The sequence below is a fragment of the Cnephaeus nilssonii genome (assembly GCF_951640355.1).
Source record: "Cnephaeus nilssonii genome assembly, chromosome: 19".
Taxonomy (NCBI): Eukaryota; Metazoa; Chordata; class Mammalia; order Chiroptera; family Vespertilionidae; genus Cnephaeus; species Cnephaeus nilssonii.
Window position 1 is genome coordinate 23,269,569 of NC_137090.1, and position 24,389 is coordinate 23,293,957.

The window sequence follows — 24,389 nt, forward strand, 5'->3', positions numbered from 1 at the left end:
CAAAGATTAGAAGAAATTTGCTCGTGAGTCCTTGAGGCATGTTATCACTAGGCAAGTTATGCTAATACCTGGAAGGGATGAAGGCTTCCTTGAAGCAACCCGCGTTCCGTAACACTGATTCACAGAAGCCCGGATTTTCTTGAGCCTTCACTCTAGGTTCAAAACCCCCAGAAATCATCATCTAGCTCAGCAAAGCACACCATCAACACTCCTACTTCTAGAAAGCAGGGATTGGAATGCCGGGCACAAAACCATCCATCAGGAAGCTAAGGTAAGCAAAGAAAGTGAAACCAGCTGAGAATACAAACTAGGGGATTCAAGTGCTGCTGGGTCCAGGTGATACCTGGAAAAGACAGTCAGACCTACAGAAAGAGGAATCCAAACAACTAAAATGGCGGTGACCAGCTACCACTAGTAATGCAGACGTGGGGTGGGGGGACCTGACCATTGCCACGAAAGGAGAGAGGAAGCCCATGTCTGGCATTCATTAATATCAGAGCAGAAAGGAGCACATTCTGAGCTTTCATCCCCGATCCTTACGTCACAGCTAGCAGGCCCTCAGCTAAATCATATCAATTAACGTCTTGATTTCCAAATCTCTAAAATGAGGTGAAAAACAGCTGGTATTTCAAGTTAATTATATGAAAGCCTACAGATCCTCCTATGTTTATCGAGTTTTGTTTTCTTTTTAAAAGAAAAATGTGAAATGCCAAAACAAAGAAAAGGACAAATCCATCTTTCTGGTTCACATCTTCAACCTTCCTCCTCCCCCCGCCTCCTCCTCCTCCTTTTCCTCTCCTCCCCATCTTATTCCTGCAAACCCAAACACTAACAAAGTGCTCAGTCTGTTGGAAAGAAAGTTTTGGCACTATCCATGCAGGTAAGAAGTAATCAGGATGACAAGGTGGGGAGAAAAAGAACAGCAGCAAGTCAGAGTCCCATTGGCTTCTGCCTGTCCGACTGGCAAAAGCAGAAAGCAAAGCCTCAAACCAGTTCTCTGACAGGGCCCAACGCCTCGGCTGCACCCCCGTGTAATTACACACTTGAGTGACTGGACTCTGAAGAAAATTGAAGGCCTGAGCTCCGAACAGCTGCCATTTTCTCTCTCCATCACACCAGCGTGATTACTTGAGAAATGAACAGCCCCGGCTCAAAGCTACTCCAGAATTCTCAGAGGAAATATGGCTCCGTGTTCCAATAATGAGATTCTTAAGGCAAGCGTTACTTACAATCACTCCGCAAAAGGAGCGAGCCGAGCCCCTATATCTTACAAATTAGAATTTAAGAAACCCAGCGACAGTCTTAGACGATCATTACTCTTCTGCTGCTCCAAGGATTCTGGGCTTTGGTCTATTTTTAGTGCAGAAAACTGTTAAGTCCTTAAAAAGGTAATCATAATAAAATGAAAACTCACCATAATTAGCTTCCTAAGAAGGCAAATTCCATCCCATTTTAGGGTCAAACAGACAGATTCTTCCACTCCCTTATCATTACCCTTTTTTATCAGAAAGTCCTGGCTTTATCCAAATGAGAATTAGCAATCTTTGTATTAAAATTTTTTTAGAAAAGTCTAACTAGTCAGAGATTTCTTCCCTCTTTTGATTGAGAAAAAAAAAAAATCAGTCAAGTTGCCACAGATAATATCACTTGTCAAAACCTGTCACTTGGGGAAACTGAAATGCTACATAGTACTGATATATTTTTTCCTTTCAAATGCATATCCTGGTTTCCCCACCATCTAGCCATTCTAGGCTAGCAAAGGTAATGAACTATCCCTGCAATTACATACTTTTAAAAGTGGGTATTCTAAAAAATGTTATATCCTCTCCAGTTAACCAGCTAGGCAGATAACTGAATGATTGGCACTGTTGTTAACCAGAGATGTGAGGTAGATAGTTTCCCTTCATTCTGATATATGAAATTTTTAAAAAGCGTGAAAATTTATAGCTTTTTTTCCTCCAAGAAGGAATAATGGAATTAAGGTATCAAAAATGTCAATTCCACAAAGGGACAAGAAAGGAAACTCCAGAAGCCAAAGGTACTCTAGTCCCCCCAAAAAGACACACATGCAAGAACAAGGCAATTGTTCATGGGATGGGGGACTCTAAGAACAGTCCTATTGTTCTCGGATTCCTAGAATTAACAGAAAAATCTAAGAACGAAGGACTTAAAAATCATCTTTAAAAACCCTTAAGTCCACAAAAATTCCATACATTAGTCAAATGTATGTTAGCCCCATCCACATCGACTAGTCTCACTGTTCATTCTCATCTTCTACTGTCATATTACTAGGTTATGGGGACAAAAGCATGTTATCTACTCCCCAAACAATACTGAGCTTAGATTTCCATGTGAATAAAACAGAAAGGGATCAAAGAAGATGCAGAATACATTTAAATATCTTCCTTTGGTAGGGAAAAGACAGCACGGGATTTCTAACAGTTGTTTTTTGCTTTTAAGTTTTGGACATGAGAACCATTGCTGATATTCATGGAACAAACCAGTTACAATGAAAAAGTACACTGGCTGGATAAGACTAAAATTTAAAGCTACTGTCGTGAGTGACAACAGGAATGAAGAAGCACAGGGCCCAAGTAGAGTCAAGAGATCGGAGTCCCTGTGCATGATTGTATGCATAACAGCCGGAACAATTCCTTCTTGAGTGGAGCAGGTTCCTTCAGGTCAAGGACAAAGACAGGTGTGAGAAATTGTTAATCCACAACCCGAGCCCCACTCATCTCACAATTATAAAAGACAGGAGCTTTTCCTCTGACCACAGCCACCAGAAGGAGAAATACTTTTTTTTTTCATATTATTAACCATCCTTACAGGTTCTGAAAAGTTGTACTCACAATAAGCATTGTGACCAGAAGATTCTTCTTGGTGACTTGAGCGTGAGAAAAGATATAGTTCAGTACAGTGTTCATGTCACTCTTATTCTCCTCTCGAAGAGCGAAGACACATTTGTCATAGTGACCTGCAAGCAGCAAAAAGAATTGGTCCTCACCCATGTATGAATGTTCACATTTACATGCTATTTGCTTTTTAATGTCTCTACTTCACCAGATAAGCTGTGAGAAGAACTATCTTGAGAATTTTCTTGGAGGAGTTTGGACAGAATTGGCAGTCTGGTTTAGTCAAAGGAGCAGTGGACTAGGAGTAGGCAATCCAGTATAAGACCTGAGCTCAAAGCCTCGCTCGGATCCCAATATCCTATGTGCTCCTGGAAAAATCACTCTACCTCTCTGAGCCTGATTTTCATTAAAAAGAATTGAGAGGTAGGGGAGGGTGTACAGAAGAGACTAAGGGGTTGCGGATAACTCCAACTCCCCACACTTACTCGAAACTCTCTCATAGCTTCCTGGAATGATTTCCTTACAAGAGAGGGTTCTGCTGCTTAAAAAGAAATGTCAATACCATTAAACCCGATGATCTTTAAAGCCTACTCCAAGTTAATATTCTGGTTCCATGTTTGACTCACTGAAAGTGTTTCACCCTAACTAGAAGGAACAGTTTTAGCTAAAAATAAAACAATGCAAACTTCTCAACAGCCACAAGAAAGATGACTGCAACCTCTGGAGTCAACATTTTCCCTTGTAAGTCCATGAAACTACTAAGAAATGCCTAGGAATTCCTAATCCAAATGAAGGCATAGATCAAGAAGAACCCTGCATTGAGTCGAAAGGTCTGCAGGGAGAGCAATTATGTATATTTTCACTGGCCTTTTACAAGGCCACCAGGGACAGGTTAGTTCTAGCCAAGAAAGCTATGTTTTGCAACAGAAGCATAAGCTTCAGATATACTGTAGTGATATCCACCATGGGATATAAGTAATAGTCACTTCTTTAGGAAACAGCTTACCTCAGAATTAAATTTCAAAGTATAGGAGAATTAGAGTTTGAGTAATCTCAAGGGTGAGAATTTTATAAAATCATGAAAATACTAAATGATTATCGCCTCGGTTCAGATTCCATGTTAAGTTACAAACCAAAACGGTGGTATTCAAACTGCATTACCATGGACTGATTCCCAGAATACTAAGGACACTGAACCAGGGCAACTCTGCTTTCATCTATTTTAAATATTAAAGATGGATGTAATTTTTTTTCAACATGAAACTAAATATATTTGAAAAACAGTGGACTACAATATTTTAAAAAGCTGCCAATTTCATAAAAGACCCATTTAGAACAAAATGGAAGCTGTTTAAAAATTGGATGTCCTATATAAATTCATATTTCTCCCAACCAAGACTTAGCTTTGAAATGACAACAGAAATATATCTTGGTAACAGGAATTACTAGGACCAGAAGAAGTAAAAAGAATATTTACCCAGGGAAAAGGCAGCAGAGACACTAAGCAGAAAGCAAGCAATAATATCAAGTGTTCTCTTTTTTAAAACTTTTTATTGTGAAATACACACACAGAGGAATAAGCATTTGTGAAACCACCATCTATCTTCAATAGAACATTTTTAGTACCTGTGAGGGGTCCTATGTGCTCCTCCTCTGAAACAGTTACTAAGCTGAATGTCATGTTAATCATTCTTTAACTTTTCTTTACATTTATCACAAACGTATACATAGTTTCATTTTCCCTGCTTTTCAAATTAGTAACAATGCAATTATTGTGTATGGATCCCTCAGTAACTGGTTTCTTTCCCTTAACATTACATTTTTGAGATTCATCTTTTTGTTCACATGTGTACCTTTGTTCATCCATTCGCACTGCTATACGGTAATCCATTGTAGAAATACACTGTACTCGATTTCAATTATTTATTCTACTTGTGTATATTTAAATTTTCCTGTCTTTCTTACTATCATGAACAATGCTGCCACAAACAGTCCTGTATATGTCTCCCAATAAACATTGTTAGTTTCTCTCTAGAGTATATTATCTAAGAGTGAAACTGGTAGGTTGAAGAGTATATAAGAGTTCAACTCTATTAAGTATTGACAAACCATTTTTTAAATTAAATATTTAATGTTGAAAGTATTACATATACTTGTGGATCTATTTCTGAGCTATTATGTTTCATTGGTCTACTAATCTGTCCCTACAATAATATTGTCATTTCAAATACCCTACTAAAATTTGTATTACAATGTTAACAAATCTACAAATGAATTCAGAGAGAATTAATATTTTGCAAGTGTATATTCCAATCTAAGATTATGATTATTTATTTAGATTTTCTTTATTATTGTTAACTAGTTATGATTTTCTCCAAAAGATGCCTGTACATTTATTTTCTTGAATTTATTCCTTAGTATTTATTTTGGGTTGCTATTTTAAATGGTATGTTGCTTTTCTAAACAACTGTTCTACTATACAGAAATACATTTGAATTTTGTATATTGCCTTTTGTATGTAGCAACCTTTTAAACTTCAAATAATTATAATAATAAATATGTGGATTCTTTGAGACTTTCCAGGTAGATATCATGCCATATCTAACAGTGGCAAACTTATTTCCTTACTCCTTTCCAGTCCTCATACCTTTCATTCTTTTTCTTGTCTTACTGCACTAGCTAGGACATCAGTATGATGCTGAATAGAAGTAATGATAGCAGTTGTCCTTGTATTATTCATAATCTTAAAAATAATGCTTTTAATATTTCACCATTATGTATCCTATAGATTTTTGATGGGGAACCTTTACATAACTAAAAAAGTTCCATTTCATTCTTCATTTGCCAAAAGTTTTCATAAATGGATATTAAATTTTGTCAAATGCTTTCTCCCCCATATCTGGAGATGATGACCATGTTTCTTCCTTTTAAAGTTAATATTAATATTTTTAATATTAATCGAGCTTACATTAGTGGTATGAAACCTACTTGGTTGTGAAGTATTATTTTGTACATTGCTAGATTCAGGGTGTCAATATTTACTTAAGGATTTTTACTGGTTATGAGTGGCTGAGCCATCCTTTAAAGCAGGGGTGGGGGATGTTCAGCCTGCAGGCTGTATAAGGCCCGTGAAATCATTTGGTCTGGCCTGCCAAGGCAACCACAGGCGGGACTGACTAGAAATGCAATAAATCTAGGTGCTTTTTTCATAGCAACATAAATTTATATTAAGTGAATTATATTAAGTGAATGATGTTATAAATATCCAAATGGCCTTTGGCAGAAAAAAAGGTTCCCCACCCCTGCTTTAAAGAATACAAAGGGAGCAAAAAAATAAAAGAAAATGTTATGTAATATTTCAAAGTATATGGTACTTCACTGCCATCTTGTGGCAGGAAGCAGTATCAGCAGTATGAAGCTGTACAATCTTAGCTAGGGTATTTCACATTTAGAGACTTTATACATCATTTAGTGAAGCTCTTCAGAGAAAGCCAGGGATAAATTCCACCTAAATGGTACACGGAAAAGGAGTGGAAAATCTGAACCCTTTTCAGATGCCTGTAGTTCAATCCATGGATTAGCTGCTGAGAGGCAAGCTCTTCAGAGAGGGTTTCTCAATTTCAGCCTGGTCATGATTCAACCAATTCTCTATACACGGTCAAGAAGACATCAACAGGGAATGCTAATCTCTACTAGAAAAATTATCTCAGTCCTTTCCCAGAAGCACATGGATTCACAATCTCATCAAGCTGGGTTTTGTTGTTCTTTCTTTGGCAGTGGTGGGTTAGAGAGGCTTAATTTTTAAGGGAGTGGTGAAAGGAGGAAGCGTTATTAATGGCAAGTGTTAGCCACAGGATGAACTGGCTGGGCTGCTGCACAGTCCTACACGGAAACTTTCTCAGATACAGAGTCCTCAAAAAGAGGCTTACCGTTCTGGAACTGTGTCTCTACTCGCAGGTACTGCCGCAGCAGATCCATCACCACAGCCTTCATGTGGCCTCGGATGCCACTTCGGTACCTAGGCAAATAGAACAAGTCTCCACTGAAAAACCTGATGGGCTAACACTATTAATAACAGACTATTAAATAATAAACCCAGAGCCCAGATTTACTTTGTAGAGTTTCCACGGAACATGCTTTCCCTCTGAATATATGACAGCACAGGGGCCAGCCTAAAATCAGCTAACTGGATTAATTCAAATCTCAAGCTTAAAAGAAATCTGGCTACAGACAAGATTTTATATATATATAAAGAAAAAGAGAGAACAGATGAATAAAAAAACAAACAAAAAACTACTTGACATCCCTACCTACTCTGGGGTTCAGTTCCCACTGCTAAGTAGAAATGATTACCACACCCGTGAAATGGCTAAGAGATATCTGAAAAATCTACGAGTATCTTCCTTTAGTCCAATAGTTGGTTCTATAAGTTAAGAAGAAATGTTACATTTAGGCCTTGTGCCAGAAGAAAAATCAGGGATTTTATCAAAATTGCAAGAAAAAATAAAATGTCATTTCTGTGCCTTAATAATTGACAGAAGGAAGTAGAATAGAAAGAAGTCATCACAAATATTGGGTATAACAGCTCACAATTCTAAGATATTTAGAAGATATAAGGTATTTTCTAAGATATCAGTGCTTTCTAATTTATCTAAGTCAAACCTGAAGTAAATCTCTTTGTGACTACTTAGAAGAAAGGAAGGTAATGAGGATGGATAGGTCCGGGAATCTGGAGTTACATGTAACTACCTCTGTACCAGTTGGACAATGCTCTGAGTGTTCATGAAGAAGACTTCCCGTTCAGATTTCCGGTTCAGTGTAGCTGCATGGCTATCTAGGATGTTGGCAATCTAACGTGTAAGAAAGAGAAAAAAATGAAACCCAACCCAACGAAGAGACCCAAAGCATTAACCTGTATAATATCACCACTAAGAATCTTAATTATAACATGATAATTTCTATCTTTTATATGTAGGGAGCAGCTGAAAGTTACTGGGCATAGATTAGGGGCTTGTGTTAAATAAGCAAACAACTTTTACTTCTTTTCACCCTTTCCCAAATGAATTAATGAGTGCATCACAAAACCTACCAGAGGCCATGACAATCAAGATATATCAAACGTCAAGGTCCAAACTTTACTCCCCCCTTGCCTAGCTTTACTCCCTACATGCAAATTTGCTTTAAGGATACACATGCTGCTGAGGTGGTAAAGAAGTCTTTGATAATAAAACTGTGAATATCCCTCACTTTAAATTCATAAAGGTATCTCTGATTTGGGTATATGTTCCTCATAACCACAGATACTTTACATGTCACATACAGTACTTTAATTACTGGGCTTGTATTGTGTGACAGTTTTTTGAAGGGCACAATGCTTAAAACTTTAACAGTACAACATCCAGATAGTAAAGAACTGGTGGCCATTAGAAAATACTATTGCTCTATAAATACCTGCTGGCTGGGAAACTGACAGAGGACTGATGTGATGTTGCTAGCATACTGAGCCATTTCCTTCTTGATAGACTTCTCCACGTTGGGGGGGATGCGGCCAGATACACTGGTCATGATATCTTGCAATTCTAGGAGAGGTAAGGAGGGATCTCTGAGGGTCTTCATCAACCGCTCTACCCAGTCTTTTACCTAAGAAGAAGGAAATAATAAAATAGGATCCAGACAAATTAACACAATAAATAAAATGATATACCGTATATTCCGGCGTATAAGATGACTGGGCGTATAGATTTTCCTGGGTTAAAAAGTCGTCTTATACGCCAGAAAATACGGTATCTGAATTCACTATCATATAGTACTTACTTTGAAATTGCAATAAAAGCATCTAACACTGCCCAATTATATGTGAAGTCAATAAAATGCATAAGAAGCAAGGATTTAAAGACTTCAGCTCCCTAAACTAAAGGGGAAAGAGGTTCATCTAAAAAAAAAAAATTCTTTTGCAACTTTTAAACTATCTTGGAGAACAGGTACCTTACCTTATTTGTACATCCCTTCCCAAAGAGAAGTGATTCATACCCTGCTGCTAAAGAAAGGATCTGGAAGGCAGTATCCATTCATCACGTTGACCAGGTTGTCCAGGACATAGTGGAACACTCGATGGAGCTTCTCGCCTCTAAGTGCTGTGCTCTGGATCTGTGGCAGACTGCCGGTGTGAAGCTCAGCCTGTCAACCCCAATGAGAAATCAAATCATCCACTACCTTCTATGCAGGGTGCAAACATACCACTCCAACTTAGAATCATCATTCAAAAATCAAGACATCCCTTCACCATTTGCAGCTATAAGGAAAGAAGGCAATGGAGGAAGCATCATGAAAAAAAAAATCATAGAATCTTATTATCATAGTAACTCCTGCAAACTCTAATTTCATAATACTATAAATACAAAAATAAGGTATAAGATCAGGGGGAAAAGCTTAAGAAAAACTGGCAAACCAAGCATAGAAATCATTTGCCCCTCCAAATTACCCGTTATGTAATTAGCTCTTAGAAAGCAATATTTTTTAATATATGTTTTTATTGATTTTAGAGAGAGAGGAAGGCAGAGGGAGAGATAGAAACCTCGATGCATCAATACTGATCAGCTGCCTCCTGCACTCCCCCGGCTGGTGATCGAGCCTACAACCCAGGCATATGCCCTGACCAGGAATCGAACCTTGACCTCCTGGTTCATAGGTCGCTGCTCAACCTCTGAGCCACACCAGCCGGGCTAGAAAGCAATATTAAAAGTCCCTTCCTACTTGCCTGCTGGACCTTGCTGGGGTTATCCAACTGCATTTTGGCTATTACACAGCCAGGGTCAAGAGCTGCTCCAGGCCGCTTGACATAATGAATACAGCCAGACTCTATAGCTGTTAAGGTCATTACCATCTTCATCACCTATAATGAAAAATAAATAAAATTATAATTTCATCTCTCTTTACACAGATGAATGATTTAAAGAGGTCACTTTTCCCCTCATCATCATTGAGTATCTTACTCAATCCAGAAAAATGGAAATCTACCAAAATCTCCAAAAGATTACCAAGGAAGGCAATTAGAAAATCTCTCAGGATCTAGCTTTAAGGATTAATAACAGCTACTGGAATTTCCTATTTTTAACGGTTTAAATCCATTTTTCCATAATTTCTATTTTTACATTTTTTGTACTTAGAAGTGATGAACAATTTAGTCTCCTCATACTCTCAGATCTAAATGCTCACTCTGTCTACATGAGATACCCAAGCTAAAATCTAAGAGTCATTCTTTACTCTTTTTTCTCCCTTATCTACAATTATGAAGCCCAGCCAAAAACATCATCCGAACCTCTCAGAAATCTTTTTCTCATGCTAGCTGTTTGGTTTAGGCCCTCATCATTTCTGGCCTAGAGTACTTCAAAAACCTCCCAACAGATTTCCCTACCTGCTATGCACCTCCAACAAGAACACTAAGAGCAATCATTCTAGAACCAAAATCTTGCCCTAACACTTTTCTATGTAAAATCCTTCCATGATAGTCTAAGCTTCTTAGTATGTTTTATAAGGTCCTCCATGATCTCAAATTGTTTACTTATTTAGCATCTTTGCTTGCCATTCCCATTAAAACTTAGTCCATTCTCAAGCAATACCAATATGTACTTGCGGTTCCCTAAATATACTATACCTCTTGCTTCAGTGCCTTTGTACATGGCTGTTCCTTCTCCTTTAAACATTCTTCCTTGCCCTTCTTCACCTGTCCATTATTATCTATCTCTCAAAACTAAAATCAAAGTCCCTTCTCTCAGAAGTCTTCCCTTACTAGCCACCTTCATCCACCCAGCCCCACATTAACTTGAGTTAGGTGGCCCTCTGCACTCTAGTGCTTGGCTCTATCAGAATCATATTTTATTACTTGTCTGTTTAGTGGCCCCCCTCTACCTATCATATTTTTCCTGTATAATCAGCACATAGCACAATACCTAACACTCCATAAGTGCTATTGCAGCCTAGTATCTATTTTTAGAGCTAGCATTTCCTCATCTGTCAAAAAAAAAAAAAAAAAAAAAAAACAACCTCTGAGCTTTGCATTTATTGTTAAAATCTTAAGATTCCTAGCCCCAATTAAACTAACTAATGCTCTTTCCTGTCTATTTTCTATTTGCTTTCAGTTACTCTTCAATCCTAGTCTATCCCAGACAACCCCATTCCTACCTTCCCTCCCATGAAACAAAAGCCCTGTCACCCCTCCAACCTCAATCTCAGCATAGCACTGGCCAGAAAACACATGGCCTCCATCCTCCACAATGTACTGGATTAACTTCCCAGCAGAAGGTGAGCGCATCACTGAAGGGTCATTCTCTTTCTCAAACACACAGGTTTTATTGCCAATCGTGATGCGATATCTAGGAGATAAGTACAGTATGTAAGCCAATAAATCACCTAAGGAATTCTACCATAGAGAATGGTAGAATAATGTCATTCTTTAAAAAAACTACAAACTAATAACTTTATTCTATATAAAGACATGCACACAGGATACTCATTTCATCTTTCTTTACAATGCTAAATAAGCAAAATTTCCTTCAATAAAGGTTAGATTAAATCAATTATGATACATCCATATAATGAAATACTATACAACCATTAAAAAGAATAGGCATCTCTATTTTTAAAAAAAACAACCCACAAAGATGATAAAGATGTAACAGCTAACATTTCTTAAACCCTTATTATGCCCAGACAAGTTCTTTAGCACTTTATATATGTTAATTCATTTAACTGTCACAACATTGATTGGTGTTCAGAGATCATAATAATCTGGCCACTCAGTGTATATGTAACTTGTAGATGCACATAAAATTCAATACATAAGAAACTATTAACAGTAGCTCCTTATAAAGAGGAGAACTTATTTTTCATATCTACTCACATTGAAGTGGTAAGAGACAATATTTTTCATTGTAAACACATTTTTGTACTCTTAAAATTTTTGTTAAGTGCATGTGCTATTTTTTTTTAAATTAAAATAGAATACCAAGATCTTGAAAAATTCCAAGAGCTAGTGACTATCTGAGAGGAAAGGTTGATACAATGACCAACATATGGATCTCAAACAGCCACTCACCTATCCACTTCTTCCTTCATGTACGTGGTATAACTGCTGCCATCATAGGACAAGAGCAGTCCCCCGTCACTCAGCCGATGCACGTCGACTTCTACACATGAGCCGTTCATGATCACCACATAGGAGTTAGGGGACTGTCGAGTCACCTAGGGAATGAGATCCAGAAAGGACACGTCAATATCCCTTCCAGGTGGAGTCCCAAATAAAACTCAGTATCTTAAAAATATAGATTTAAAAAACCTATCAAAGAGGAAGGAAATTCCTAGCACTCGTGGTCTTAGCATCAGTGTCTGAGGGCATGGCTCAGCCCTGCTCCAAGCAAACAGGGTGACTTTAGATCAGTGATGGCGAACCTATGACACGCGTGTCAGCACTGACACGCGTAGCCATTTCTGATGACACGCGGCTGCTGAGGCGGCTGCATGCTGAGGATGAAACATTTGCGAAATAATGTTTTTTCCTCAAAGTGACACACTACCCGAGTTATGCTCAGTTTTTTGGCGAAGTTTGACACACCAAGCTCAAAAGGTTGCCCATCACTGACTTAGATGCTTCCCTGGTCTGGCTATTCTCTGTCTCCTTTATCTCTTTGCTCCATATGTGAAGTTGAGGAACAACTAAAACATTTTCAGAAAGCCATCAAATATTGCTTCTGGCCTTTGACACAAATAATGACTAATTTCATAACACTCAGCTTTGCAGTAAACTAAAATTTCCCCCCTATCTCTTGACCTACAGGAAATAAGCTAACAAAGAGAGATAAAAAATAAATGTAGGCTTCAGTGGGGTTCAACATACCTTAAGTACATACTTGATTCCCTCATAGATAAGTTCAACGTCTACAGTGTTCAGAAGTGTATGAGCAGGAAGGACTTGACCCCTGAAAGAACAACAATGTGAGATACATTTACTTCTAGAAGGTTCTAAAAGTGTATAAGGGCATCACAAAGGTTATTGATTATAGCATTTTCTGGATTATCAAGACTGGAAAAAACCTAAATGACCATTAGTAAGGGACTAATATATAAATTATGAAAAAGCCATATATTAATGGGATATTATGCAGCCATTAAAAAATAAAGATGAAGCCTTTTATGTACTAATATGAAATATTTTTAACAATAATAAAAAAAGCAAGTGAAAAAATGAAAAGCAAGCTATAATTTGTATTTTTTTAAAATAGGGGGTTAGGCCCTAGCTGGTTTGGCTCCATGGATGGAGTGTCAGCCTGTGAACTAAAGGGTCCCAGGTTCGATTCCGATCAGGGGCACATGCTCAGTTTTCAGGCTCCATCCCCATTAGGGGGCATGTAGGAGGCAGCCGATAGATGGTTCTCTTTCATCATTGATGTTTCTATCTCTCTCTCCCTCTTCCTTCCTCTCTGAAATCAATAAAAAAATTTTTTAAAAAATAGGGGATGGGAAGAAACAACTATTACATGCCTATCTTATACTAGAGGCCCGATGCACAAAATTCGTGCAAGGGGCTCAGCCCTCGCAGCCCCGGCTTCGTATGGAAGGTCGTCGGGAAGGACATCCGGAAAGTTGTTCGGATATCTGGTCTAATTAGCATATTAGGCTTTTATTACTATCCTATATAATAAAGAGGTAATATGCAAAGTGACCATCACTCCAACACACAAATGGCCACCCTCATGTGGTCAAAGATGGCCGCCCCCATGTGTACACAAGATGGCCGGCAGGGGAGGGCAGTTGTGGGCGATCAGGCCAGCAGAGGAGGGCAATTGGGAGGGACCAGGCCTGCAAGGGAGGACAGTTGGGGGTCATCAGGCCTGCAGGGGAGGGCAGTTGGGGGGGACCAGGCCGGCAGGGGAGGGCAGTTAGGGGTGACTGGGCCGGCAGGGGAGGGCAGTTAGGGGCAACCAGGCCTGCAGGGGAGGGCAGTTGGGAGCAACCAGACCTGCAGGGGAGGGCAGTTGGGGGGGACCAGGCCTGCAGGGGAGGGGAGTGGGAGGGACAAGGCCTGCAGTGAGGGCAGTTGGGGGCGACCAGGCCTGCAGGGGAGGGCAATTAGAGGCGACCAGGCTGGCAAGGTAGGGCAGTTAGGGGTGACCGGGTCAGCAGGGGAGGGCAGTTGGGGGTTGGGGGCGACCAGGCCTGCAGGGGAGGACAGTTAGGGGCGACCAGGCTGGCAGGAGAGGACAGGTAGGGGCCACCAGGCTGGCAGGGGAGGGCAGTTAGGGGTGACCAGGCTGACACAGGAGGGTAGTTAGGGGCAATCGGGCCGGCAGGGGAGCAGTTAGGCATTGATCAGTCTGGCAGGGGAGTGGTTAGGGGGTGATCAGGCTGGCAGGCAGAAGTGATTAGAGGCAATCAGGCAGGCAGGCAGGCGAGTGGTTGGGAGTCAGGATTGTGAGAGGATGTCCGACTGCCCGTTTAGGCCCAATCCCAGTTGAGGGGTCCTAGACTAGAGAGGGTGCAGGCTGGGCTGAGGGACACACACACACACACCCGTGCATGAATTCCGTGCACCGGGCCTCTAGTAGATAATAAAAGCCTAATATGCTAAGTGTCTGGTCGACCGGTTGGCCATTCAATCAATCAAAGCGCAACATGCTAATGATATGCTAAGGCCGCTCAACTGCTCACTATGACGTGCACTGACCACCAGGGGGTAGACGCTCCGACTGGTAGGTTAGCTTGCTGCTGGGGTCCAGACAATTGGGACTGAGCGAGATGGCTGGACATGCCCTGGAGCCCTCCCTGGCTGGCCAACCTCCCATGTCCCTCCCCGGCCCCGATCATGTACCAGTGGGGTCCCTTGGCCTGGCCTGCACCCTCTCGCAATCCGGGACCCCTTGGGGGATGTTGGAGAGCCAGTTTTAGCCCGACCCCGCAGGTGCACAAATTCGTGCACCGGGCCTCTGGTGTTTATATAAATTTACAATATCTGGAAGGTTAGAGAAGAAACTGGTAACTTGGGTTGACTACTGAGAAGGAAACTGGGTGGACAGGGAACAGAGATAAGAAGAATTTTCACAATATGCCTTTAGTGCCTTTTGAATTTGGAATCATGTGAATATATCACCTGTTCTTAATAAATAAAACTTAGAAAAAAAGAAAAAGGCTCCAGAATGAACAACCCTAATCTACTCCTATCAACTGGAGTTTTATTTGGGGTCTTAAAGAAAAAGCAGTAGTGTATGGCTGGGTGGAGGGGGAAAGAAAGTTCATCGTCAAGCAGGAAACATTATCAAGAAAGACTTCTGATAATAATAAAGAGAAGAAGTGGTAGAGCAAGTAAGGCAAGTTGTTAATAATTGGTGAATCTGGGCAAAGAATATAGTAGTTGTTTGGACTATTCATGCAACTCTTCTATAAGTCCAAAATTATTTCAAAATACAAGTTTTAAGAATAAATGAAAATAACATTAAAGAGCAGGGGAGCTTGTATAAGAGATTATGTACAACATATTTATACACTAGTAGGGAAACCACTTAACTAGGTAGAGATTGCATGTTGAGAAACAGAAATTAGTAAGACTGGACTGATAAAAAGAGGCCAAAGTATATAGGAAGTTAAAAGTCACACTGATGGATTTAGATTTGAACATAAGGGTAATGTGAGCTGCTGAAGGTTTTAGTGCATCAGAGTAACAAAGTGAAAGATATTTATCATAAGACTTGGATAACTGTGAAATCTCAGGGCTCAATGCTAGAGAGAACACGCAGATTTTCATCATTAGGGTATAGAGAGATTTGATTCTTGTACTGGACAGAATGTTTATTTTAACAGGATTCTAGTTTTTTAAAAGCAATCCATTCTAACTGCAGGTTAAGCTAATTTCTAGAATCCACAGTAAAGTCCCACAATAATTTGTCATAATCCGTACATCCCTTTTCCTGTCCCCATGGTCAGTGAATAACAGGTAACACTCATAAGCTGCCAGAAACAGGGAAAAGAATAAATGGGTCTTTGAACTTCAGTCCTGTACTCAGGTCCACTGATTAACTTGCACAGCCAAGGAGAAACAAAGCCTACCTTTCTAAGGAGTGAAGGAAGTTAGAGACGCTATTCCGCAGGCTCACATCAGCCACATGGAGAGCCCCACACACAACTCCCAACATGGTGTCAGGTCGCTCTGCCTGAAAGGAAGAAAAATAGGGCAGATAATATAAAGCACAGTCACTTGGCACCATGGCCCCTCAATTTAAATAGGGCTCAAATTTTCTGTGAAGATATAGCTAGCATTGAGAATGGATGGAGTCCTTATTGCCCAAATGATTTTTTGAGCTACAAACACATTTATTTTAGAATCTGAATAGAGGCCTCATTTGAATAGAGATGAGAAACAACTCTCCCTTCACTCTAAGATTTCTATTGAACCAATCAAAGAGCTGCTCAAAAACAAGCATTTGTCAGAAATAAACTCAAAAAGGAACAGAGATTTGACTACTGATAATCTCAAAGAAAAATGATATATAACCAAAATTTGGACATTTAGATAATTTAATTGAATCTAATGATTTTAACAAAAATCTGGGTAATTTAGAAGAGCCCTGAAATTCAGGAACAAGAAGTAACTGTTGCGTCAGATGAGGCCCCTCTCATCAGCATCTGTTAAACAGATGTAAGAATTGGTAACTCTAAGCCAGACTTAACATCAAATGAGGAAAGAGAAAGGATCTCAATCCCTATATGCCTCTCTTCAAATATACCCCAGAAAGTAATATTAGAACATGTAAAATGACGGTGTAACACAGGCACAAGAACTCTTACAGTGTTAATTACACTGGCTCCTAGGTTTTTTCCACGTAGATCAAGAACCATTTACATTAGAATCAGATAAATTTTATCTAGTGACATAGACTGATCACACCACAGACCTATAAAAACCCAATCCTAGAAGCTGTTTGTGCAAATGGAGAAATACACACCTGTACTTTTTCTGCTATCAGTCTGTCCAGCCAGCCAGTGTCAATTCTATTCAACTGAAAGCTTTCCGTCTCCAACAATTTGATCAGGTATTCAACTGTAGTTCGAAAGTCACCCCGAATAGATAGCTCCTTCAAAGCCACCACCATGTTTCTGGGAGAACAGAAGCAGATCTGTTTCAGCAACAAACGTTTCAGTGTTGAAATTTCCATCATTTTAAAGAACTGTTTCATTCCTTTGGAGTCTTAGAAGGGAGGGGAGAGGGACAGACAGCTCTAAGAACAAATGAGGGTGTAAATATAAGTGTGCTCATTCACATGCATTCCAGATGGGATGATTTTCAAGAAGTCAGTAAACTTATGAATTCTGACTGGCATTATCTTAAGTGCATCAGCAAATCACATGCATTTCATTATATGGAGGACAAAACAAATTATATGCAAACCACCCTCAGCTTTCACTTCCTAGGTTCCATCATTCCATTCATTTATTGATTGCTAACTAGAATTAGAGCATAATTTTCCTCTCCTTAAAACCTTATTTTATTAAGCTATAATTTACATAGAATAAAATATACTTATTTTTAAGTATACTGTTTAATGAATTTTGACACCTTCTCATACCTTAAAAATTTCCATACAATGAGCAACTAGCCAGATATAGTCAGGTATCAGCCTAACACTTCATGTGACAGTGGTGTGTTTTTTAAAGCTGCCTTTTAGATGTTTGTGAAATGACCACTCATTACTTTTATTACTTCCCAATCAAGTGTCAAGTGATCTAATCTTAATAGAATTTCAATTACCCTGGGGATTTTTCCTGTTTATTTTTGCCCAGTGTCTGCCCTGCACAGAACATGTCTTTACTTCAACGTATTATGCACCTCACAGACCCAAGGCACATACTAGGCTCATAAGGGAGAGAGAATATAGATACAGTAATTGCTTTCAAAATATATGGCAGAATATCATAAGTAGAGAGATATAAGCCAAGTGCTGGAGAAGTTCTAAGAAAGGACAATATCCACCTTCCTATGATTTCATGAAGAATGTGGAATCTGACATGGAATGAAAGTATACCTGGGAATATGACTGTGATAGGAATATTATTCCATGTGGTCCAGGCAATTCCTCAGCCTAGAACATTATTTAGTTTCCCATCTCTGCTTTCCTCTCTCTGTCCTCTTTTGGCCTAGCTTATTCCTATATACTTCTTATATATTAGTCCAGATGCCATTTCCTTCTGAGAAACCTTCCCTGACCCTCTCTAGACTGAGTTAGCTGACTTAGCTATATGTTCCTGTACCACCATTATGTAATCCCATTATCATAAGATAGCAACTTATTACATTGTGTTTAACTGTTTATTTGCCTCTCACCCTCTGGATTCTCAAGCTCCATGAAAGCAGAGACCCTATTTTGGTCCTTGTTGTATTGCCATATATTCAGCAAGTATTTTTTTGAATGGAGTGAATGAATAAATAGACAGAATATCAAGAACAAAGGGAAAGAAGGAAGAAAATATGGGTTGTGTTCAGAGAACATTATGATTGAAGCAAAGGGTATGAGGACAGGAACTAGTGGCAAATCCATCCATTTAATAAACATTTACTGAACACTTACTATGTTCAGAGGATACAGCAGCAACAAACAGACATGGTCCTGTTCTCATGGTATTTAGATTACGATGTATGGGAAATAATGCTGGAAATATAGGTTGGGGCTATTCTAGAGAACAAGAATATTATGAATGTTATGAGTAAGAAAAGATATAAGTAAGAAAGAAACAAACTCTGAGCTGAGGGATGAACTTTTGGCATGAAGTCAAGAAGCAAGCTTATTGTCAAGACCATATTTTTAATATGCTAAAAGTTAACATAGTTAACTTACACCTAGTTAGAGAAATACTAGAGGCCTGATGCATGAAATTGGTGCATCAGTAGGGTCCCTAGGCCTGGCCGGCAACCAGGGCCGATCTGTGGGGAGACTGGCAGAGCGATCAGAGCCCCCCTGCCCCCGCTGGCACCAACCTTGGCCAACCTGGGGCCTGTGGGCTGGGGGCAACTCCTGCGTTGAGCAACTGCCCCCTGGTGGTCAGTGTGCATCATGGCAACCAGTCATTCCCACCAGTAGTTTAGCCATTAGGTCGATTTGCATATTAGGCTTTTATTATATAGTATACAGAGCAAGTCAGGAAGTAAAGAGCAAGGCTTCTAGACCAAGAGATAGGACATGTCCTGTAGAAAATACTTAGCAGTCTGCCTAAACAGGACTATAAACCTAAATACCAACAGAGGGATGTCTCGTTTATTCTGAGAATGTAAATGAGTAGGCAGACTGTGTGCACTAGAGAATTCATGTTTCCTCTAAAAGAAGCAGCCACACAGAGGTTTAGCTAACTTTTGCCAAGTGGAACATAAAACCAATGTTGTCATTACCGTCCCATTTTTAAAAAGAAGGCAGAAATCCACATATTTAATCTACCAATTTTTAAATATTGGCATTTTTTAATACATTAGCATCCTATAAGCCAATCAAACACATGTGTGGCTGTGACTATTTGGAAGGCCACCATGTGTTTGATTGAATTACAATTTGCAAACTCTAGCATAAACCTTCTTCACTTTGGTAAAACAAGAGATGACTGTAATAAAAAGGGGGGGGGCAACTTTATACCAACTATTTTTTCTGGTAGCATTGATTTAATTTGGAAAAACTCTACTTAAAGTTTTACTTTCCCCCAACCGTTCAGGAAGCCATTTTATTTATTTATTTATTTTATTTTTACTATTAATCCTCACCAGAGGATATTGAATTTTAGAGAGTGGAAGGGAAAAAGGGAGGGAGAGAGAGAGAGAGAGAGAGAACCATTGATGTGAGAGAGACACATCAATTGGATGCCTCTCACATGTGCCCGACTGGGGCCAGAGATCAAAGCTTCAACCCAGGTATGTGCCCTTGACCGGGAATCGAACAGGTGACCCTTAGGTGCGTGAGTCAATGACACACTATCCACTGGGCCACACCAACCAGGGCTGCAAGTCTTTATTGTTGACACTATTACAGATGTCGCTCATTTTCTCCCCCTTTGACCCTTCCACCCAAGCCCTCACTCCCTCTCTACTTATAGTTTTGAATAAATGGGGAGAATCATAGAGGTCAAAACTGAGAAAAATTGAGACTTCCCTACTTACAAAAACACTGTTAAAAAACAACATTATTAATACTTATTGACTACTAGTCTATGTATACAGTCCAAAGATCAAAGGAATGGTATTAGATGCTTGATATAAGGAAATAGACAAAAAATAGTTCAATTTTAGATAAATATTCTAAAATATCTAAACTGTCAAAATTATCTCCTAGAGCCCTATTTTTAGGCAAGCAAAATTGCTAATTTAATATTTAATGTTTATGTCTAATATAATATTAACCAATAACCCTTACAATATACCAGTTACATTTGGATAAGCTGTGTGTACTAGTATATTTCATAGCAGAATGAGGTCTCTTCTATAAGCAATGGGGACAGTTCCTTTATGTCCTTTGCATGTAACAAGCAGTTTAATTTTATTATTTTAAATGACTATGGGACATTTACAGCTACAGCTTTAGTTTGATGACTAATAACAGGTCTTTCTATGATTTATAGAATGCCAAATTCTTGGTCAAGAATCTACCTCCCTACAGCAACATGGGAAAATGATATGTTTAAAGCAATCAACTTTATAAATTTGTCAAAAATATGTGAGCCCAGTCAGTGTGGCTCAGTGGTTGACCAAGAGGTCACGGGTTTGATTCCTGGTCCGGGTACATGCCGGGGTTGCGGGCGTGTAGGAGGCAGCTGATTGATGATGTTTCTCTCTCATGGATGTTTCTGTCTATCTCTCCCTCTCCCTTCCTCTTTCTCTAAATTCAATAAAAACATAACTAAACTAAAATAACTAAACTAAAATAAAAATATATGTATTTGAAAGCAAAAATACTTAAAAAGGCTTGAACAACAAACTGAAAAACATCTGCCAAACACTGCATATTTTAACACACATGAATACCAGTATAACTGAAAGTATTCTTCTTAAAAAGGTTGTCCATATTAATACTTTTATAGCAGATAAATGGTTCCCTGCCTATACCCACACCTTCACTGAAGATTAGCACAGATTTATTTTTTTAAATGTAATCAAATGCTACTGTACTCACGAAATTGCTTCCTCTCTGTTTTCTCCCCAGGAAAAGCAGTGACCAAACTGAGAATCAGCAAATTCATGAAGTCCCCCTGCAGCAGCAACACTGAAATAACCCCATACATTCTTATTGCTGCGGAAATTCAGTTCCTGAACTGTTCCTGAGCTGGGCTTAAAACCCTGTTAGAGAATGAAGAATATGAGAGACCATGTTATATTTCCCAGGAAGAGGACATTTATATATTTACTGTTTAGGCTCTGTGGTAATTGCACATAAAAGCAGAAATGATGCACAAAAATCATAAAGGCTTGAGAGCCAACGTCCAATGCTACTGAGGACTCTATATTGACTATAGTAGGATGAAATGACCAGTGGAGCAGTGATCACTTCTTTGTCGGCTCTGATTAAACCTCTATAAATTCCCCCCTCCAGCAGAAGTCCCAAATATTTCAGAAGCATAGCCCTCAGGTACCATCTTCATAATAAAGTTCACAGGGGAAAAGTGTAAACCTTTTAAGTGATGGGTTACCTCATCTGGATTTTCACTAGTGATCCGAGCAGCAATAACGTGGCCTCTTGGGCAAGGAACATGAGCAGAATTTTCAAAATCAATGGGAGCATCACCCCAGGGAGATACCCCATACATCATACGAATATCCTTGATTCTGTACAGAGGGATCCCCATGGCAATCTGAAAGGTAATAAAACACATAGCACTCATTTTTCACAGTTACTTTCCTTAAAATGTGGAGGCTATCGCTTACTTGTAAGATTTTTCATTTTAGTAGCCACCACCTAAAACATTCTATTTTTATAACCTGTATTCTAAAATCAACAAAGAAGAAACTCTAAGTTACTTAAAATATGTCACTACACAATGCTAAATACTTTCCACTGCTACTAAAAAAGTCCCCTGCTACTAAAAAAGTCCCCAAGTTCCTAATGTAATAGACATGAGTTTCTCTCTATTATCATTTCTGCATCAATGGATCAGAATAAAAATATCCAAAGGAAGTGTCAATATCAGTGGCAATCCAAGAAATTTAGACAGCTAAAAAGTTCATCTCATAATTATCCCCAGAAACCACTGTAAGAAATCCTATCTAATAAAGAGTAATATGCAAATTGACCATCACTCCAACACACAAGATGGCCACCACAAGATGGCCAGCAGGGAAGGGCAGTTGGGAGGGACCAGGCCTGCAAGGGAGCGCAGCTGGGGGCAATCAAGCCTGCAGGGGAGGGCAGTTAGCAGTGACCAGGCCTGCAGGGGAGGGAAGTTGGGAGCGACCGGACCTGCAGGGAAGGGCAGTTGGGGGGGACCAGGTCTTCAGGGGAGGGCAGTTAGGGGCAATCAGGCTGGCAGGGGAGCAGTTAAGCATCAATCAGGCTGGCAGGGGAGTGGTTAGAGGGTGATCAGGCTGGCAGGCAGAAGCGGTTAGGGGCAATCAGGAAGGCAGGCAGGTGAGCAGTTGGGACCCAGCAGTCCTGGATTGTGAGAGGGATGTCCGACTGCCCGTTTAGGCCCGATCGTGCCTAAACGGGCAGTCGGACATCCCTCAAGGGGTCCCAGATTGGAGAGGGTGCAGGCTGGGCTGAGGGACACACCCACCCCGTGCACGAATTTCGTGCACCAGGCCTCTAGTAAATAAATAAATATTTAGTCCTTAATAGGAACTCAGAAGGGGTTAACAATATGGGCAAAGAATATGTTAGATACAAATACTATCAAACTTCATCATTAGCTATTACTGCTTCCCATAACATTTGTTTTCTGGGATGAATAGATAAAATAATACTGACAGCTAGCACTTTAAACATTATAAAAACAAATGGGTGCTGCCACACTGTTGCCCAGAAACCCCCGACCACCACTCTGCTGTGGAGCTGCTTCAATAGAGAACACTAGTAAAAGGAGTAGAGGCCAATTACAAAGTTGTAAAGTTTTCTATAATTAAAACAATTAAGTAAAGCATTCTTTTTTTAAGTTTCTTTCTAAAATGACAGTTTTTACCAGATGTGTCTGGCTAGAAAATATAAGGTGCTCTACCTCCAGGGAGCACACTCCTGCCATTGCCTTCCCCCCTCCTCCCCTCACCAGCACGTATCTAAAAAAAAATAAAGTATGATAATATTCCTAGATTTGTACCACATGAGGAAAACCAATCCACACATCACAACCCATATAGTATGAACATTAGATGAGAATCAGATAGGAGGCATTCTTCTCTTATCAGACACAGGCTAAACCAGTTTTTCAGGCATCTGACATTTTCTAGGCAACTCTTGGAGCCTCGATCAGGGTGATTCACCTGGAGTTGTGCTGCAGGGAGATTGACATCAGCCACCATCTCTGTACAAGGGTGCTCCACCTGTAGCCGAGGGTTTAGTTCCAGAAAGTAGAAGCTGCCATCCTGGCTGTAGAGGTATTCCACAGTCCCCGCACTCACATAGCCAACCATTTTGGCAAGTTTCACCGCACACTCAAAGAAGAAAGATGGAAAAACATGAGTATTTCACCTTGTCCAGCTGGTGGACCACTGCTTATCTATATAGCCTCTCCCTGACTCAAATATCTAGTGTTTATAAGAGCCATCAAAGGCTTTTATACACATTAGAGCAGCGGTCGCCAACCTTTCGGACCTCACAGACCACCAGTGGTCCATGGACCACCGGTTGGTGACTGCTGCTCCAAAGGTTTCCTTAAACCAGTGGTCACCAACCTTTCGGACCTCAAGGACCACAAGTGGTCTGCGGACCACTGGTTGGCAACGGCTGCATTAGAGTGAATTTCACCCTCTGGTTATTACAGAAAATCCTGGACACGAATGACAAACTCAATTCAAAGTTCAAGGAAAACAGTGTTTTTCATCATTTGGGATCACAGGCAACCTCAGCCCTATAGGTACACGCAGGGAAAAAAAAGAGTGTGGCAGATTTTCCCACTATGCCCTGGTTTCTAGTATTCCTAACGTTCTTCCTAAAATATGGCTGCCCATCTAGAGACTAGGTTTCTCAACCTCTCTTACACTTAGTGACTAAGTTTTGACCAAAGTAATGTCAGCATTGGTGAGTGATATACCTAATTCCTGAATCATGTTTTAAAAAGGAAGTGCTTGTTCTCTATTCTGGCTGTTCCACTTCATGACAGTACAAGCTAGTTTCAACCACACGGATGAGACTATACTAAGAATAGCAGAACAAAACAGAAGGAACCGGAATTCCAAGATGGCCTCGTGGAACCGAACTTCCCGCCATCCTTGCAGAGCTCATCTCAACTTATGATGGGAAGAAAAAAATAAACTTCTATCTTATCTGGGTCGCATTTTTTGGATCTCTTTATTACAACAGCTTAACC

The 24,389-nt window shown here is 39.9% G+C and overlaps 1 protein-coding gene across 9 annotated transcripts in view; it reads right to left on the reverse strand.

Annotated features, from left to right (window-relative positions):
- Positions 1-24,389, reverse strand: part of ACACA (acetyl-CoA carboxylase alpha) — a 247,263-nt gene that overhangs the window by 131,773 nt on the left and 91,101 nt on the right. For all 9 annotated transcript variants that reach the window (XM_079797353.1, XM_079797348.1, XM_079797349.1 and 6 more), the window contains 14 exons: positions 23,344-23,514; positions 21,561-21,722; positions 21,047-21,210; positions 16,847-16,997; positions 15,951-16,054; positions 12,748-12,829; positions 11,950-12,095; positions 11,077-11,227; positions 9,613-9,747; positions 8,886-9,032; positions 8,307-8,495; positions 7,605-7,705; positions 6,785-6,873; positions 2,853-2,977 (listed from right to left, as the gene is read on the reverse strand). In XM_079797353.1, coding sequence (XP_079653479.1) covers positions 2,853-2,977; positions 6,785-6,873; positions 7,605-7,705; positions 8,307-8,495; positions 8,886-9,032; positions 9,613-9,747; positions 11,077-11,227; positions 11,950-12,095; positions 12,748-12,829; positions 15,951-16,054; positions 16,847-16,997; positions 21,047-21,210; positions 21,561-21,722; positions 23,344-23,514 — 1,917 coding nt within the window. The remainder of the gene's footprint in view (positions 1-2,852; positions 2,978-6,784; positions 6,874-7,604; positions 7,706-8,306; positions 8,496-8,885; positions 9,033-9,612; positions 9,748-11,076; positions 11,228-11,949; positions 12,096-12,747; positions 12,830-15,950; positions 16,055-16,846; positions 16,998-21,046; positions 21,211-21,560; positions 21,723-23,343; positions 23,515-24,389) is intronic.